The 17,744-nt window shown below is 38.0% G+C and overlaps 1 protein-coding gene across 4 annotated transcripts in view; it reads right to left on the bottom strand.

Annotated features, from left to right (window-relative positions):
• Positions 1–17,744, bottom strand: part of RCOR1 (REST corepressor 1) — a 113,907-nt gene that overhangs the window by 30,783 nt on the left and 65,380 nt on the right. For all 4 annotated transcript variants that reach the window (XR_005018616.1, XM_036841871.1, XM_036841872.1 and 1 more), the window contains exon 3: positions 8,441–8,524. Coding sequence is in view for 3 of the 4 variants with exons in the window: in XM_036841871.1 (XP_036697766.1) it covers positions 8,441–8,524 (84 nt within the window). In the remaining variant the exon portion in view is untranslated. The remainder of the gene's footprint in view (positions 1–8,440; positions 8,525–17,744) is intronic.

The following is a 17,744-nucleotide window of genomic DNA, read 5'->3' as shown; positions in this document are numbered from 1 at the left end:
ATAGGAAAAGTAAAATTGGAAAACTATTATATTAGTATGATCCATTTGTGCTTAAAATCAGAGTATACACAAGCTCAGAGAAAAGACATGAAAGCAAAATTTTAGTAGTGGTTATAGCCAATGTGACGAGATGAAGAAATTATAGGCTATTTTTAATAATAAAAACAAGCTTGTACGTATACTCGTGATTACTTTTCTGAACCATTTGAGAGTGTCATACAATATATGCTGAGTATTACTCTTAAATACTCAGCATATATTTTCTAAGAGTAGTGCTCTTATGCAATGACAGAACAGTAAATTTAACACTGAAACAATACTTTAATCTGTATTCCGATCTGGCCAACCGACCCAAAATGTGCTTTACATTTGCTAAAGAATTTTAAAGTAAATCCCAGTTATTTCATCCATATATATATATATATATATATATATATATATATATATATATATATCTCAGTATTCATCTTTTTAAAAATGTGGATATATTTTTTGCAGAACCATAATGTCATTATCACACCTAACAAAAATAGCAAAATTCCCTGGTATGAGAAACAAAGCCATACTCATTGGATAGTCTAAAATGTAGAAGTCCAACAATAACAAACATACTTTGGAAAATAATTTGGCATTGATCTAAATATCTATATTCCAAATAGATACCAGAAATAAGTTAAAGAATGTTCCCAGTAGTAACAGTTGCAGTAATAAAAAACTGAGATGTCCATTGTGAACAGAAAGGATAAATAAATTACAACTTAACAAACTGAAAAATGTTAAGTTTAAAAGGATGAAGATAAGACACACTAATATGATTGAAGGGTAAAAGGAGGACTAACGGAGGGCTTCCACTATTGTTTATAAATTCAGCTCTTTGTCTCTTCTAGTAAGTTTTACACATTTTAGTTAACTCTAGAGCACTTAAAAGAATAAAAATGATTTTTAAAAAGTAGTTTTCACGCCCTGAAAAACATCATTTTCATCACAAACTTCAAGCCCCCTGATAGCCATTTATTTATAAATGGCTGAAAACCAAGGCCAGTATTAGCTTACCTGACCCCTCCCTGCCTCACTCCGGTCCCAGACCTAACAGATGAGAATTCTAAGTACACCCTTCCCTCTTGTCAACGCACTCATACCTTACCAGGGCAGTTTCCCATCAGACTGTAAGCTACACGCGGGCAGACTTGTCAGATCGTTCGTTCTTGTATTCCTCCAGGACCTGACACATAAACAGTCACTCGAATATTTACTGAGTAAATAAATGGACACCACAAGGTGAGTGGCAAAGAAGAAAATGTTAGAGGGCTCCAAGTGACCCAAGTTACAGAACAAATAGCCAAAAAGCCTATTTTCGCAAATCTCCATACAAAGGAGTGTCCACACCCCATCGCTTTCTCATTGGACAAGTATTTATCCACCACATGCCAACAGAGGATTGACAGAGAGCTGAACAAACATACCAAGTTCCTCTGCTCGTTCATTTTGGTATAGAGGAGGGACATAAAGTAGGTAATACTACGCCAGGTGATGACAAATGGAATGAAGGACACGAAGATAAGGCAGTAGTGGTCTCTGTCTCTACTTTGTAGTGTAGTCAAGAAGGGCCCCCTCCTAGTGACCAGGAGAAACTGAGGGAGAGAGCGCCATGTGGCCATTTGGGAGAAGAGTGATCCAGACAGAGGGAACGGAAGAGGCTCTGGACAGCGTGCTCGGGATGAGTCCCGGAGGGCACAAGTGGGGTCAGACTACAGAGAGCCTTGTGGCAACCGTCAGGTCTTTTGACGTCAATCTGCAGTGAGTTAGAAAGTCCTGAATATAGACTCCCGACATTTACTATATATTTCTATGAAAGTTTAGACATTTACTACATACCTGTGAAGATCTCACTCACCATATAATCTTGAAAACGTGTGCTGAAGTCAAATGACTTAATGCAGAAACAACTTTTGCAAATACTGCAGGTCTAAGGAGGGTTCTCATTCCAAGAAAGCTAAAACTTATTTTAAAATCTCTAATTTGACTTGCCTTTTGACACAATTTTAAATTCTATATGTCTATCATGTTATATGTGTTAATTTTTTTTCTTTGAAGTGAATAGTTCGGCCAGCCTAAGAAAAAAAAAAAGCCTTCCAGCGTGGTTGTGTCTGGCAGAGCTAATGGTTTCCATCTTTGTCTACTTTAACACTGAGACCAGTGCTTCTTCCCATTGTACCAGTTTCTCCTCATTTTTATAAAATAAAAACAAAGCACAATCACTTAAATAACTGCAAAAGCACTGATTATATATAACCTATACAATATGTAATGTATAAATGAGCAAAACCATCTGTTTTACTGATTCCCAATAGCCAAAAGTGACCTTGCTAACTTCTACGCCCAAGGCAACCGCAGCCGAGTCTAGGGTACCTGCTTCTTCAGGAAACTATCAACAGTGTGCAGGGCTGTGTACTGGTGTCCCCCCTCCAGCTCCAATTCACCTCTTTCAAGCCCTAACTTAAAAAAGAATCAAATAATAAAAAAATCATCCTCAGATTACTCCCTTTCTTAACCTGTCCTCTCTTCTAAAACTCCCTTCTAAGAATTCTCCCAGGCCACAGTTTTGTATTACATTTGACCATACATGCTTTGGTAAACTTTTTGGTTTTCCTAAAAACAGTAAAGTGAAACAGACTGGGAATAAGATCTGGCCTAACTCTCTATATATTTCAAAGAAGACAAGACTACCTACTAAAATAACCTCTTGAAATTTCTTGCAACTAACATGTCCACTTTGTTCTGCTAACCTTCAAGTGCTTCTGTACACAAAGCCCCAACCTTGGGTGGGTCTACGCATAAGGGTAGGGACCAGAGGGGAATGTGAAGAGTGCACGGCACTGCACCCAGGGCGGCAGCATCCCACTGAGAGGAGACTGCCCTGAAGCCATTAGGGGCAAGCAAGGTGGATATCTAGGGTGCAGACCAAGATATCTAGGGACGAGGAGGGAGGACAGCCTGGGATAGGGTGGGGAGGGTGTCCACAGGTGAGAGGAGAGGAAGGCATCCAGGTAGGAGGGCAGCAGGACACATCTCAACGGGGACTTGGGGAGCAGACCATCCAGGAGATGATATCCTATCACAGAAACAGAGTGCCTAGTTGGTACTGTCAATGAAAATGTGGGGAATAAACGGTGAAACAATGCAGATGACCTAGATGTAAGAAGTATGCTGTTTTAAAGGCACGTGAAGGCCACCTGGACCACCCACCTAACCCCACACTCCTCTCATCTCATTCCCTTTGAGCACTCCCAACATTGATGTTTTGAATTCCTAAGTCTCCATCAAGCCTCCCTTTAACAGCAATGGCCCAGAGAGGCATCAACATCTCTCCCTTGCAAGTGCACCAGCCGGTACCGCCTCTAGCCCCAGCTCTCCTCTAAACCGCAGTGCCGTCAGGAGCTTTCTAATGTGCACAATACTGCTTCTAGCTAAAAATCCCTCCAAAATCCTCATCCCTTTAAGAACTGGGCCTGTCTTTCCAGCTTCACTGCTTCTCACTTCCCCAGGGACGACGTGCGTCACAACCCGGCAGGTGTCTAAATGCTGTGCAAACGCAAACGCTATCCCCTCTTCTTAGAGCGCGTGTGTGCCCCTCATCCAGCCTGTGCACTTACTCCTTCCTCAGCGTCCTACCCAAATGCCATCTGTTTCCACTGCTTGTTTCTACCTAGGAAAACAGAGTGCTTTCTGCTGGGTCCCAAGGGGCGCGTCCAAATACTAAGAGTACACAGGAGATGCCTAATGCGAAAATAATGTAAGAATCAGCTGCCCTCTCTTCCAATTAGTGAGCGTTTTTCAGTCTCTCTCACTGTCTGTCCAACCTCCAGATTCCACCACATGATTTAACCTTCATTCACACCTTTGTGCCCTAAATATCATGTCATCATTTAATCATGTAATTTCCCACAATAATTTTTATAATACTATCTAAATCCTATTGTTCTCATCTATGCTACTTGGAATTATTTACATTTCCTCTACATGAAATGTGTCTCTACAAGGCACATTTTTTCTAGGCATACTCCAAAGGTCGTATCTCTCCTTAAGGAAGTTTTACTTAGACACAGCCCAGAGCAACTTATGTAGTACCAGTAATGCTTTAAGTATTTTGGTTTATTAAATCAAACAGTACACCAAGGCAGATGTGTGTAATAAATGCAGTCTGGAGACCAGAGATCTAGCCCAAACTTGGCTACTAACTAGCTGAGGGACCTTGAGCATCTGACCTAACTTCTCTAGACCTCAGTTTTTCACAACTAAGAAGAAACAGTTGGACTAAAGGAAATACATATAAATTATCTGTTTACATGTTCATTTCCTCCCTCTTTCTCCATTAGAATATAAACTTCCTGAATCCCTCACTCCTGGTACACTACCAGGCACACAAAACTGCTCAATAAAAATGTGAATGAAACCAATTCTCACTAAATAAACCCAAATTCAATATAACCCTAATTGAGATATGTTTGGAGGAAAATTTGTTTAAAAATAAATAAATAAATAAAAAGAAAAGACTAAACTATGGTGGACCCATACTTGGTAGTTTAAAACTAGGTAATTGTATTGGGTTGGCCAAAAAGTTCGTTTGGGGTTTTCCATAACATGGTACAGAAAAACCCAAATGATCTTTTTGGCCAATCCAATAAATGTATTCAAACAGAACAAAGTCCCACATATGTTGTTAACAGCAAATTGCTAAACAGCTCATATATGTGATTTAAAAGTCATATACTTATTAAGATATATAAAAATATTAGGAAAAGTATATATGTTGTAAATAGTGACTATAAGAGGGCTTTTCTTAAAAGAAGGTTATTTATTTATTCATTCATTCATTCATCATTCAATCATTTATTTATGGCTGCGTTGGGTCTTTGTTGCTGCAAGCAGGCTTTCTCTACTTGCGTCGAGCGGGGGCTACTCTTCGTTGAGTTGCAGAGCACGGGCTCTAAGCATGCGGGCTTCAGTAGTTGTGGCACATGGGCTCAGTAGTTGTGGCTCACGGGCTCAGCAGTTGTGGCTCACGGGCTCAGTAGTTGTGGCTCACGGGCTTAGTTGCTCCGTGGCATGTGGGATCTTCCCGGACCAGGGCTCAAACCCGTGTCCCCCGCGTTGGCAGGCGGATTCTTAACCACTGCGCCACCAGGGAAGTCCCAAGAGGGCTTTCTTTAATTGTCTACATTATACATTCTATATCGTTTGAAATTTCTACAACAGTATTTATTTCTATAATCACAAAATAATTTTGTAGACTTGCAGTAACCCTAAGAGGCAGAACTCTAAACAGTTACTTGAGAAGAAAGAAACCAACCCAGGAAAAGCCAGGGATCCACAGACATCCTTACACATGGGGACATCTACTAGAAGTCTACAGATGTCCCGAATCTCCTATATCTACATCAAGTCAGAATCAATCGTTGGAAAACCAAGACTTCCACATTCTTTCAAAATAAATTAGAAAGGCAAGTAGAAAATACTTCTTTTTTGTCTATGTACTGGGAGAGAGAGAAGCTGAGGGGGAAATGATAGATGGCAAAGAGAACAAATTATGTATACTTGTCCCCAATGACACTATGGTTACGTTTCAAGGCGTAACTACGATTAGACTACTCGCCAAAGAGTATGACTCCCAAAGCTCCACAAATGGAACCTAACTCATATCAATGACTGTGTTCACAGCCTCACGCTGGAGCAGTTAAGCAAACTCTCATCGATCCACAATTCCATTCCTAGGGATGTATCTTAAGAAAATACTAAAACACAACAATAACAACAAAAGAGAACAAAGCTCTGATTCAGTTTTTCACCACCGCCTTCTTTTATGATAGCAACAATTAGAAACAACCTAAATTTTCAATAGGAGAATGCTTAAATACACTGATACATCCATATGATAAAATATTAAACATTATTTTAAACATTTACAAGGGATTTATTAGCAAGGTAACGAATGCTTAGGTCATTGTTCAGGAAGACAATACACACTCACATACATAGAAATACCAACATCTCACTTATAAAAATATGCACAGAGAAAAAAAGGGATTGGAAAAACATCCCAAAATGTTTAACAACAGTTATGTCTGGGTAATGAAATAATGGGTGAACTGTTTCTTCTCTATATTTTTCTGTGCCTTCTGAACTTTCAACAATATATAAATGTTACTTTTAGATTGGTTTAAGAGTTTAAAGTTTTAATCAATACTGTCAGGACTTACATTAAAACTGCAAATTTATTTTAGGCAATACCATTGCTTAAAAATCTATTAACTTTTCATATTCTGTTCTTTTCTTGCAGGTCTAGGAAAAATAAGATAATATTAAAATTAAATTCTGACTCCCAAGATTCCAAAGGTAACACAATAACAGCAAGAGGTACTAATACAATCTTCACTGTAATAACAGCAGGAAGTGACTGAAATGAAGAGGGGACTGAGACCTGACGAACTCGACCTGAGGGACACTTTTAGAGCGTAAGCCAGGGTGAAGAGTCAGCAAACCTGGACACTACTGGCCCCACCACTGACTCTGTGTGCTAGTTTCACAACCTCCTTGAATTGTGGACTCTGCCACCTGAAAAATGGGGACAAAAACGTCCTCTTGGTTTACAGTAAAGATTGAATGATACAGGAACACGGAAAGCATTTTAGTACAGTGCTCAACAAATGCTCACTATTTTTAATATTCAGTTCCAGGCACCATAATTGAAGATGGGCACCATGACCAAACGGGGTCTATCCAGGAGTAAAACAGAGACGAAGAAGACCCCAAAACCAGACCATCTGAAAACACTTGAGGCAACCAGGCAGGATTAACTTGAACTGGGACAGCAAAGAAGGTAGGAGAACTGAACACCTAAAAGACTCATAAGGAAGCAGACTTACTTAACAGAGTTCAGGAAAACAAAGCTTTAAAAATACACAGATGCAGATTTTCAGCTGTTAGAAGGAACAGCATGTTCAAAAATGGAATAGATTGCTTTTTTAAGTGCAAATGCTCAAAGGGAAAAAACAAACAGGAAATACTTAAAAGGTCTTCCTCCGCACGGTAAAGGCATCAGAATTGCCAATACACTTCCTTTAGCTATTCTGTTCTCCATTATAAACTCATCAAGCAGCAGGCTGGCAAAATGAAGATACTCTGAAAATCAGATTAGACTGAGATTATTTTATTCTTGCTAAATTAAGCATTACTAAGAGTAGTTGAATTTCCTGTGTTCCATGGAGGGTACTGTATTTTTAAAAAGGGTCTTTCTTGGTCAAAATCAAACGTTTCTTTACCATCCGAGCTCTTTGCACCTTAATGCGAACATGAATGCTAAACATACAAGAGGAGGATATTTAATATGCATCATCTCTAACACTTACTTGACAGTGGAAACCTGTTAACACCTACTTTAATACTGCAAAACACAATCTGGAAAACCCTGATCAAAGCCTGAGAGTTCCAGCCTTTATTCACAACTTACGTTTCCTGACCAACATTTACCACTGAGGGCTTTCTAAGCCCTACCACGTTTTAGAGCATTGATTCTTATCCTATTTTTGTCAAAGAGCCATTTAAAAATCCAATTTTCTGCAGGAAAACGTACATACACCAAAAAAATTTTGCATGTGATTTACGAGTTCACAAATCCCTGTAAATTCCATCCATGGACCACCCACCCCCACCACTGAAAAACTCAAAAGGGAGAATTTATTTTTTCTTCTCTCTTTAAAGTTATGAAGAAAACAAAAACTTTGAAAATGGCAAAGACTTACGACAATATATCAAATATAAAGTTATTCTTGCATGGTATCATCTGAGCAGAGGGGACAGAAAACTGAAAAAGCAAACTCTGGAAATACAATTAATCTTTCTAATAGCTCTAGGACCCCTACCCGCCCCTCCAAAAGAAAACCCAAAATAGCCCAGAATATTCATTCTAACAAAAATATAAACACAAAACAAAGAGCCAATTCAAAAGTTCTACTTCTAGCTAGGATGAAGTCTTAAATTATAGAACCTGTTTCCAGTAACATACATTTGCCCTTTGTAATCCTTCCAATTAGAAATTTGTTAAACTCTTCATCTTTATATCAATAAATCTATAAATTCCCAGCTGAAGGAGTTACACACTACATTATAATTTTCTTTCCACTCTGAACCCTTCCTCCAAGTTACTTCAGAATATTAGCTGGTACAGCATTTTGAATAAAAAGTAGATTATGAAACCACAGCTTAAGAATCTTTAAATCACTATGACAGGCCACAATAAAGAACACACTTTCAAATTCTTCAAAATTTTACTTTAAAAATGTAAAATAAATGTAATATATATAGAGATTTTTACCTACAAAGGTAACTTTAAAAGTCTGCAGTAAATAAGAAAGGTGGAAAATAAAAGTGCTCTAAAACTTACATTTTGCTTCTGATAGATTCTGATTAGGTGACCAGACCAGCATGCCAAGATTGTCTCGTTCTTGACTGCGTCTTGCTAGTTTGGCTTGGTAGAAATAAAGAAAGAAAATTCTTATTATAATTTAACAGACATAACAAGCGACAATGAACAACACCACTCTGCAGGGATCGAACCCATGTCCCCCGCATTGGAAGGCGGATGCTTTACCACTGAACCACCAGGGAAGTCCCACAAATTAAGTTTTTCAACACATTAACATGGTATCTCTCTCCATTTATTTAGATTCTCTTTAATTTAGCACCATCAACACAATGTTGAATAGGAGTGGTGAGAGCAGATCCATTCCTGTATTGTTTTGAGTCAAACAAAAGATATTGTATAATTTCACCTGTAACTATGACTGTGTATATTTGTAAAAGAAAAAGGATAAAAACCCACAAACTATTCATAATACATCTAAATTAATGTCTTTAATTATAATAAAATATTCATTCATGTATAAATTTTCAAAAAAACCACACCACTCTGGTCTTCTTTAGACCTCGGAAGATGACGACATCACCCCCCACCCCCGAATGAAGTCGGCCCCAATGGACCCGCACATTTAACACAGGGTGAGGGTGGGGAGGCTCTGAATTTGCTGAAATATTTCTACTTTTAAGTCTTTTTCTACCTAACTATTTACTTATTTAACAAACAGGTCATATGAGGTGGGTATGATTACTATTCTCACTTGCTAGGTGAGGAAACTAAACAGGTCATTAGTAGCCACTAGGAGGCAGACCTGGACTGACCTTAGGCAGGATGGCTACAGGGCCCGAGGGTTTAGGCACCATACACTCTGCTGCTCTGCTCCCAGATGGGGACACACAAAAAGGAAGCTGCATGTGGCAAGCTGCTCAAATATTCTTTTAAACTATGAATTCTTCATGTGTGCTTTGAATAACCTTACCCTTCACTGCCATTAGTGACTGGGTATTTTAGTGACCTGACAGCAGGAATCCAAAGATTCTTTTAACAACTTTAATAAAGAGTACCATTAAAAAGATTTAACCTGAAAGGAAACGTCTGAAGTGCATTCAAATTCTTAAAAATCTGTGATACAAAACAGTAGGTCAAAAGGTTTACAAGTGCCGGGTGTTGAGTTGACTGTACTACTGGATTAACCACCAACAAGTCACCTATTACAACAGAGCCAATTAAAACATTATCTTCCAAAGGTACAACAGACTGAAGAGAGAGGCTCACTAACCAGCCTTTAGACTGCTTAGACCCAAACTCATTCATTCTAAAGGCATTCTCTTTCTTGACCTTTTTTTTTCCTTTAAACAAATTCCTCTGAAACATGATGAAAGTTATGGAATCTACTTCCAGAAAAAAAAAAATTCAACTAAACATAAACACACAAACACACCAATATAAACATACTTTTATAAAATTCATAAAGCCTGGTTTAAGAATTCCTGCTTTTATGAAATCGCCAGATCTTTTATTTAATTTTGTATATCAATGTGTTCTAGATTTTATAAAGAGAGAATTTCTACACTTTTGCTTAAATCTGTGGGGCAGCTACTTTAAAGAAAAATGATGGAATGGCGGGAGGGAAAGACCCAAAGTGCGAACACTATGAATTAGGCAAGACTGAAGGTGGAATTTACATGCTGGGTGGGAACAAGGTGTAATGAACAGGAGGGAGACAGGAATATGATGAAAAGATGGGAGTGACTACCTTTGAGTACACACCTTTTAATACGGTTCTGACTTTTAGAACAATGTTAATGCCACACATAGTCTAAAAGTAAAATAAAGTCAACAAATACGTGTGTGGGGGAGGGACCGCACATGGAATACAGGCTTGCTGTATTTCAAATAAAAATCAAAAGTCAAAACAGAAATAAAAGAATCTACATTGGGAAAGTAGAATTAAAACTGTCTTTATTCACAGATGACATGATTATCTGTGTAGAAGATCTACACTACCTACAAAAAGTTGCTAGAATAAATGAATTTCAGCACAGTTGCAGGAAACAAGATCAACAGTAAAAAATCAATTCAATTTCTATATATAAGCAATTAATCAAAACTTAAAATGAAAGAATACCCCTATTAAGGGATAGATGTGATAAGACATATACACTGAAAAACTGTAAAACATTTGAGAGAAACTAAAGATCTAAGTAAATGAGGAGATATACCATGTATATGGATCAAAAGACTTAAATATTATTAAGACAGCATTCTCGGGGCTTCCCTGATGGCGCAGTGGTTAAGAATCCGCCTGCCAATGCAGGGGACACGGGTTCGAGCCCTGGTCCGGGAAGATCCCACATGCCGCGGAGCAACTAAGCCCGTGCGCCACAACTAGTGAGGCCGCAAGCCACAACTACTGAGCCCGTGTGCCGCAACTACTGAAGCCCACGCGCCTAGAGACCCTGCTCCGCAACAAGAGAAGCCACCGCAGTGAGAAGCCAGCGCACCGCAAAGAAGAGTAGCCCCCACTCGCCGCAACTAGAGAAAAGCCCGCACACAGCAACGAAAGCCCAATACAGACAAAAATAAATTAATAAATAAATTAAATAAGTTAAAAAAAAAAAAAAAGACAGCATTCTCTCCCCAAATTGCTCTACAGAGTCAACACAATCCCAATCAAAACCTCAGTATACTTTTTTGTAGGAATTGACAAACATTCTAAAATTCATACAGGAATGCAAAGTACCTAAAATAGCCAAAACAACTTTGAAAAAAACAAAGTTGGAAAACATATACTGCCTGAATCAAAACTAATTAATTACAAAGATCCAGTAATCAAGACAGTGTGGTACTGGCACACAGAGAAAGAAATGGAATAGAATGGAGTTCAAAAACAGAACCACACATATAGGATCAACTGATTTTTCCACAAAGGTGCAAAGGTAAAATTCAGTGGAGATAATCTTTTCAACAAATGATGCCTGAACAAATGGATATTCATATTTTTTTACAATTAATGTAGATCTATACCTCATACCACATACAAAAATTTATTCAAGATTAATGACAGGACTAAATATAAAACCCCAAATTATGCAACTTGTAAAAGAAAACATGAGAAAATTCTTTTTGATCTTAGGTTTAGAAAGATCTTATTAGATATAACACCAAAAGCACAATCCATAAAAGAAAAAACTTCATAAATTGGACTTCATCAAAGGTAAGAATTTCTTTTCAAATAACACTACTGAAGAGATGAAAAGCTGAGCCAAAGACTGAGAGAAAATAATTATAAACCACAGATCTGATAAAGACTTGTATCCAGAATATATAAAGAACTCTCAGAACTCAACAATAAGAAACAACCCAATTGTTAACAAATGGGCAAAAGATTTGAATAAATACCAAAGATGGTATATGGATAGCAAATAAACACATGGAAAGATATTAAAAATCAACAGTCATTAGGGAAAGCCAAATTAAAACCACAAGAGATATCACCACGTACCTATTACAAAGTATAAAGTTAAAAAGACTGACGATACCCACAGTTTGGCGATAATGTGGAGAAACCAGAACTTTCTTAAGCTGCTGGTGGGAATGTAAAATTGTACTATCACTTTGGGGGGAAAGCCTGGCAATTTCCTAAAATTGTGGTATATCCATTTAATGGAATAAAACTCAACAATAAAAAGGAATGAACTATTTAGGCACACAATATGAATGAATCTCAAAATAATTATGCTGAGTGAAAGAGTTACAGATACAGAAGGGGGAGGATAGAAAGAATTCTGAGGTGCTAGACAGAAATAGATGGTTACAGTAAGAGCTCATCATTTTCAGTATAAATGGAAATACAGATGTGTGTATACCTGTATACTTGCACACATAAATACATTTATTTATCCCAGCTTTGTCCACTGCAAGGGTCTAGATACAATGACAACCCAGCAAAAAATGAGCACATTTAGCTCCCAGACGTTGGTCTCTGAATGCCATTCTACAATAAAAGAAACTAGGTCTCCTTGGAAAAATGGTTGATTCCAGGGCTAGGACAGGAAAAGTGCAAGAGACCCTGGAATATTTTGTTATGCCAGGAGGTAGGAAAGTGTTCAAAGAACGATGGAATCTATCTCCCGTTGGTCAGATCTGAGATAACCTGAGCAACAAAATAAATGACAGTAATAAAATAATAATCCATAAAGCCATGAAGTAATAAAATAATAATCTGTGAGTCCATACTGACATAGACAAAAGGATAATGTAAAAGGGGAAGGCAAATGAGCCCAGAATAGCCAGGTCAAAGTTGGAAAACTTACACCACTCTAAAGACTTACTATAGAAAAGTACAGTATTCAAGACAGTGTGGTACTGGTAAAAGAACAGACACACAGATCAATGGAACAGATGGCAGTCCAAAAATAAATCCATATAAATATGGTCAACTGATTTGCAACAAAGATGCAAAAGTAACTCAATGGAGAAAGGATATTCTTCTCAACAAGGCAGCAGTCCCCAACCTTTCTGGCACCAGGGACCGGTTTCGTGGAAGACAATGTTTTCCCCAGAAGGGGGTGGGGGATGGTTCAGGAGGTACGGCGCTGGGGGGCTGGGGGACTCCTACAACGAAGGGTATTTTAACAATTGGAGGGACTTCCCTGGCAGTCCAGTGGTTAAGACTCTGCACTTCCACTGCAGGGGGTGCAGGTTCAATCCCTGGTTGGGGAACTAAGATCCTGCATGCCCTGTGGTGCAGCCAAAAAGTAAAACAAACAAATAAACAAACAAAAAATTGGATCTCCATATGCAAAAGAAGTGAAACTCAACCTATACCTCATACTTTACAAAAATTCAACTCAAAATGGATCTTAAATATAAATGTAAAACCTAAAACTACAAAATCTTTTAGGAAAAAACATGAGAAAATCCCCATGAACTTGGTTGAGGAAAGAGTTCTTAGATATAACACCAAAAGCACAATCCATAAAAGTTAAAAAATGGTAAATTGAGCTTAATTAAAATTTAGACTGTGAGAAAACATCTGCAAATCACTGTATCTGACAAAGGACTTGTATCCAGAATATATAAAAGATGTTAAAAGTACAATAAGAAAATAACTCAATTTTTTTAAAAGTGGGCAGAAGATGTGAATAACTATTTCACCAAAGATGGCATATAAGCACATGAGAAGCAACATCATTAGCCATTAGGGAAATGCAAATTAAAGCCACAGTGAGAAACCAATGTATACCTATTAGAACTCCTAAGATAAAAGGAATAGATAATACCAACTACTGACAAGAGTAAGGGGCACCTGAAGCTTTCACGCAGTGCTGGATCGATGGATAATGATAAAGTCACTCAAGAAACGTTTTGCAGTTTTAATTAAAGATATAATTATATTTAACAAATGACTGAATTGACAATCCCACTTAGCTATATACGCTATAGAGTTAACATATGTTCACAATAAAACTTGCACATAATTATATATAGCAGCTTTATTCACAATCGTCAAAACCTTGGGAAAAAACCCCAAATGTCCTCCAAGGAGTAAAAGGTTAAACTGGGAAGATTAATACACTGCAATACTACCCAGCATTCAAAATAAATGAACAAAATAAATGAACGATTGATATATGCAGCAACATGGTCATATCTCAAAAGAATATACTCAGTGCCAGTCTCAAAAGGTTACATACTGTATGACTCCATTTATATGACATTCTGGAACAGGTGAAACTGTAATGGTAGGGAACAGATCAATGGGGTTAGGAGTGGGAGGAAGGCAACGAGTTGTATGAGGTACTTGTTTGAGGAGATGGAGCTGTTCTGTATCCCAGTTGCGCGTGATGGTTATATGAAACTGCACATGCCTTAACACTCACAAATACGGACAACAAAAACCTGTCCATTCTGCTGTATGCAAATTGAAGAACACAAATACAATGAAAACAAAGCAATGTCATTCATTTCTGGACAGACACTGGTGTCTGCTGAAGGTGTCAATAACTCTGCAGCTGCTCTCCTTGTTTAATATAGTTTTTATTGAGGTGTCATTGATGTACAATATTATATAAGTTACAGTTGTACAACATAGTGATTCACAACACTCTCCTTGTTTAAAGTTGATTACCAAGTGTTCAAAACCTTCCCTACCTGGAAGGAAGCAGAAGAATGACAAAGAAATTGAAATTACCAATTGCCATCAAGGGCAAAATGAAAGAGAATTCGCACTACCAGTGGGAATGTACATCCGTACAACTACTTTAGACAACGCTGGCAGTGTATAAGGAAGTTGAAGTACGGATACCCTGCAACCCAGCAATCCATTTCTAGATATAATACATATACCAATAGCAATGTTCTTCAAATTGCAAGTCAGCCCAATTTAAATTAATTTACTGGGTCCTAACCAGCAGTAAAAAAAAAAAAAAGAATAAGAATAGAAAACACCAGCATATTGTTTCATTAAGTATGTGTATAAATCACCGGGGAGACATTTTTAAAGTTCGTAAGTACCTGCCCTAGAGATTCCTTAAGATAGGTGTCAACTTGGCTAGGTCACAGCACCCAGTCATTTAATCAAACACTAATCTAGGTGTTGAAGGTGTTTAGTAGTTGTGGTTAACATCTACATCAGCTGACTTAAAGTAAAGAAGATAACCCTCCATCTTGTGGGTGAGTTGCCTCCACTCAATTAAAAGGCCTTAGGAAAACTTGAGATTTCCCAGAAGAAACTGTGTATGCCTCAAGACTGAAGCCCCAGCTTCTCCTTGTAGGACCTGACCTACAAATTTCACACTGGCTGGGCACCCAGTCACATAAGCCAACAGCTTAAAATAAACGTCTGCACACATACCCCTACACCCCTGGCTCTGTTTCTCTGGAGAACTCTAGGATGGGCGCTCACTACAGCGCTGTTTACGGTACTGTGATACAGCGAATCTTCAAAGTCCATCAACAAGAATCCGCTAAATCACAGTATGGATATTCAAAGAAATCAAATACAGAAAATACAACAGTCTAGGGACTTCCCTGGTGGGCCAGTGGCTAAGACTCTGTGCTCCCAATGCAGGGGGCCCAGGTTCGATCCCTGGTGAGGGGATGCCGCAACTAAGAGTTTGAATGCTGCAACTAAAAAACGATCCCGCATGTGGCAATGAAGATCCTGCGTTCTGCAGCTAGCAGCTAAGACCCGGCACAGCCAAATAAATAAATATTTGAAAAAAGAAAAAGAAAGAGAGAAAGAAAGGAAGGAAGGAAGGAAGGAAGGAAGAAAGGAAGAAAGAAAGAGAGAAAATACAACAGTCTAGCAGTTCTTCAAAAGGTTAAACACAGTTACCATAACTCAGTAACTCCATTCCTATGTATATAGCCCAGAGAAATGAAAACATATGTCCACATAAAAACTTGTATATAAGGACTTCCCTGGTGGCACAGTGGTTAAGAATCTGCCTGCCAATGCAGGGACATGGGTTCGAGCCCTGGTCTGGGAAGATCCCACATGCCATGCAGCAACTAAGCCCATGCTCACAACTACTGAGCCCATGTGCCACAACTACTGAAGCCCACGCACCTAGAGCCCGTGCTCCACAACAAGAGACGCCCCCACAATGAGAAGCCCGCACACCACAACCAAGAGTAGCCCCCCGCTCGCTGCAACCAGAGAAAGCCCGTGGGCAGCCACGAAGACCCAACGTGGCCAATAAAAAAATAAATAAACAGATAAATAAATAAACTTGTATACAAATGTTCATAGTACTACTCATAAGCGCCAAAAGGTGGAAACAATCCAAATGTACATCAACTGAAGAATGAATAAGCAAAATTTAGTATATCCATGTAATGAATTATATTGCCATAAAAAGGAATGAAGTATTAACCCATGCTCAGTATGGATAAAACCTGAAATCATCATGTTAAGTGAAAGCAGCCCTGTCACACACACAAAAAGACATATTATACAATTCCATTTATATGAAATGTCCAGAATAGGCAATTCTATAGACACAGAAAGTAAATTAGTGGTCGCTAGAGGGTGTGGGGTGTTTGGGCGAAATGGAGAGTGACTATTAATGGGTAGAGAATTTCTTTATGGGATGACAAGAATGGCCTAAAATTGATTGTAGTGACAGTTGCACAACTCTGTGAATATACTGAAAACAACTGAATTGTACATTTTAAACAAGTGAACTGTACACCTTGTGAATTATATCTCAGTGAAGCCATTATTTAAAAAGTGAGAACACCTGTTTTGTTTCTAGCATGTGTATTTCTTTATGAGTAAATGAATTAAAAAGCGAAAATATCCAACTGTAGGTAAGAAAAACCACCCAGTAAATTTAAATAGTGGATAAATCCTAGGAAAGAAGTGGGAGCACTGAATTGAGAGGAAAAAATGAAATTTGTGCTTTTTGCTCCACATACTTCCTTATTGTTTGGATTTTCTTCATAAGAATGCATTCAAATACTACTTACACGATTAAATTCTCTTTTAAAGAAAAACAGTAAGGGAATTTATTTAAAACTTGTGAAGAATTATTTCATGATTATAATTTTATATCTCTTATGCTCATGTCCTAAAAAAGTGGAAAACCTGCACAGATTACTTACAAAGAGTAAACTAAAAATATCTTCAGAATTAAAGAACTCTGAGCTCTTACAGTGACATCCACTATAATGGAAATAAAGAAAAGCAAAAATCACACTCAGTTTCAGTAAATTTGATCTCACTCTTACAATTTCATAGTATTGGGTTAGACAAAAAGTTTGTTCTGTGTATTCCGTTAAGATGGCCCTAGTAGCGCTTACTTGTCTTTAACTTCATTCGAAACAATTTTGTTAGATTGTACTGGGACAGCTATCATATCAGTGTGCATTTAAAAAGAAAAACCAAAATTGGTGACTTTTTGTGTAGCCATTTTAATATTGAAGATGGAAGAAAAAAAAACGTTTTCGGCATATTATGTTTTACTATTTCAAGAAAGGTAAAAACACAACTGAAATGCAAAAAAAGATTTGTTCAGTGTATGGAGAAGGTGCTGTGACTGATCAAACGTGTCAGAAGTGGTTTGCGAAGTTTCGTGCTGGAGATTTCTCCCTATATGATGCTCCACGGTCGGTAGACCAGTTGAAGTTGATAGCGATCAAATCAAGACATTAACTGAGAACAGTCAACATTATACCATGCGGGAGACAGCCGCCATACTCAAAATATCCGAATCAAGCGCTGAAAATCATTTGCACCCGCTTGCTTATGTTCATCACTTTGATGTTTGGGTTCCACGTAAGTTAAGCGAAAAAAACCTTCTTGAGCATATTTCTGCATGCG

This window comes from Balaenoptera musculus, chromosome 2, assembly GCF_009873245.2.
Source record: "Balaenoptera musculus isolate JJ_BM4_2016_0621 chromosome 2, mBalMus1.pri.v3, whole genome shotgun sequence".
Lineage (NCBI taxonomy): Eukaryota > Metazoa > Chordata > Mammalia > Artiodactyla > Balaenopteridae > Balaenoptera > Balaenoptera musculus.
The sequence above is the reverse complement of the archived record's forward strand: the minus strand, read 5'-3'. Positions and strand labels throughout refer to the sequence as shown.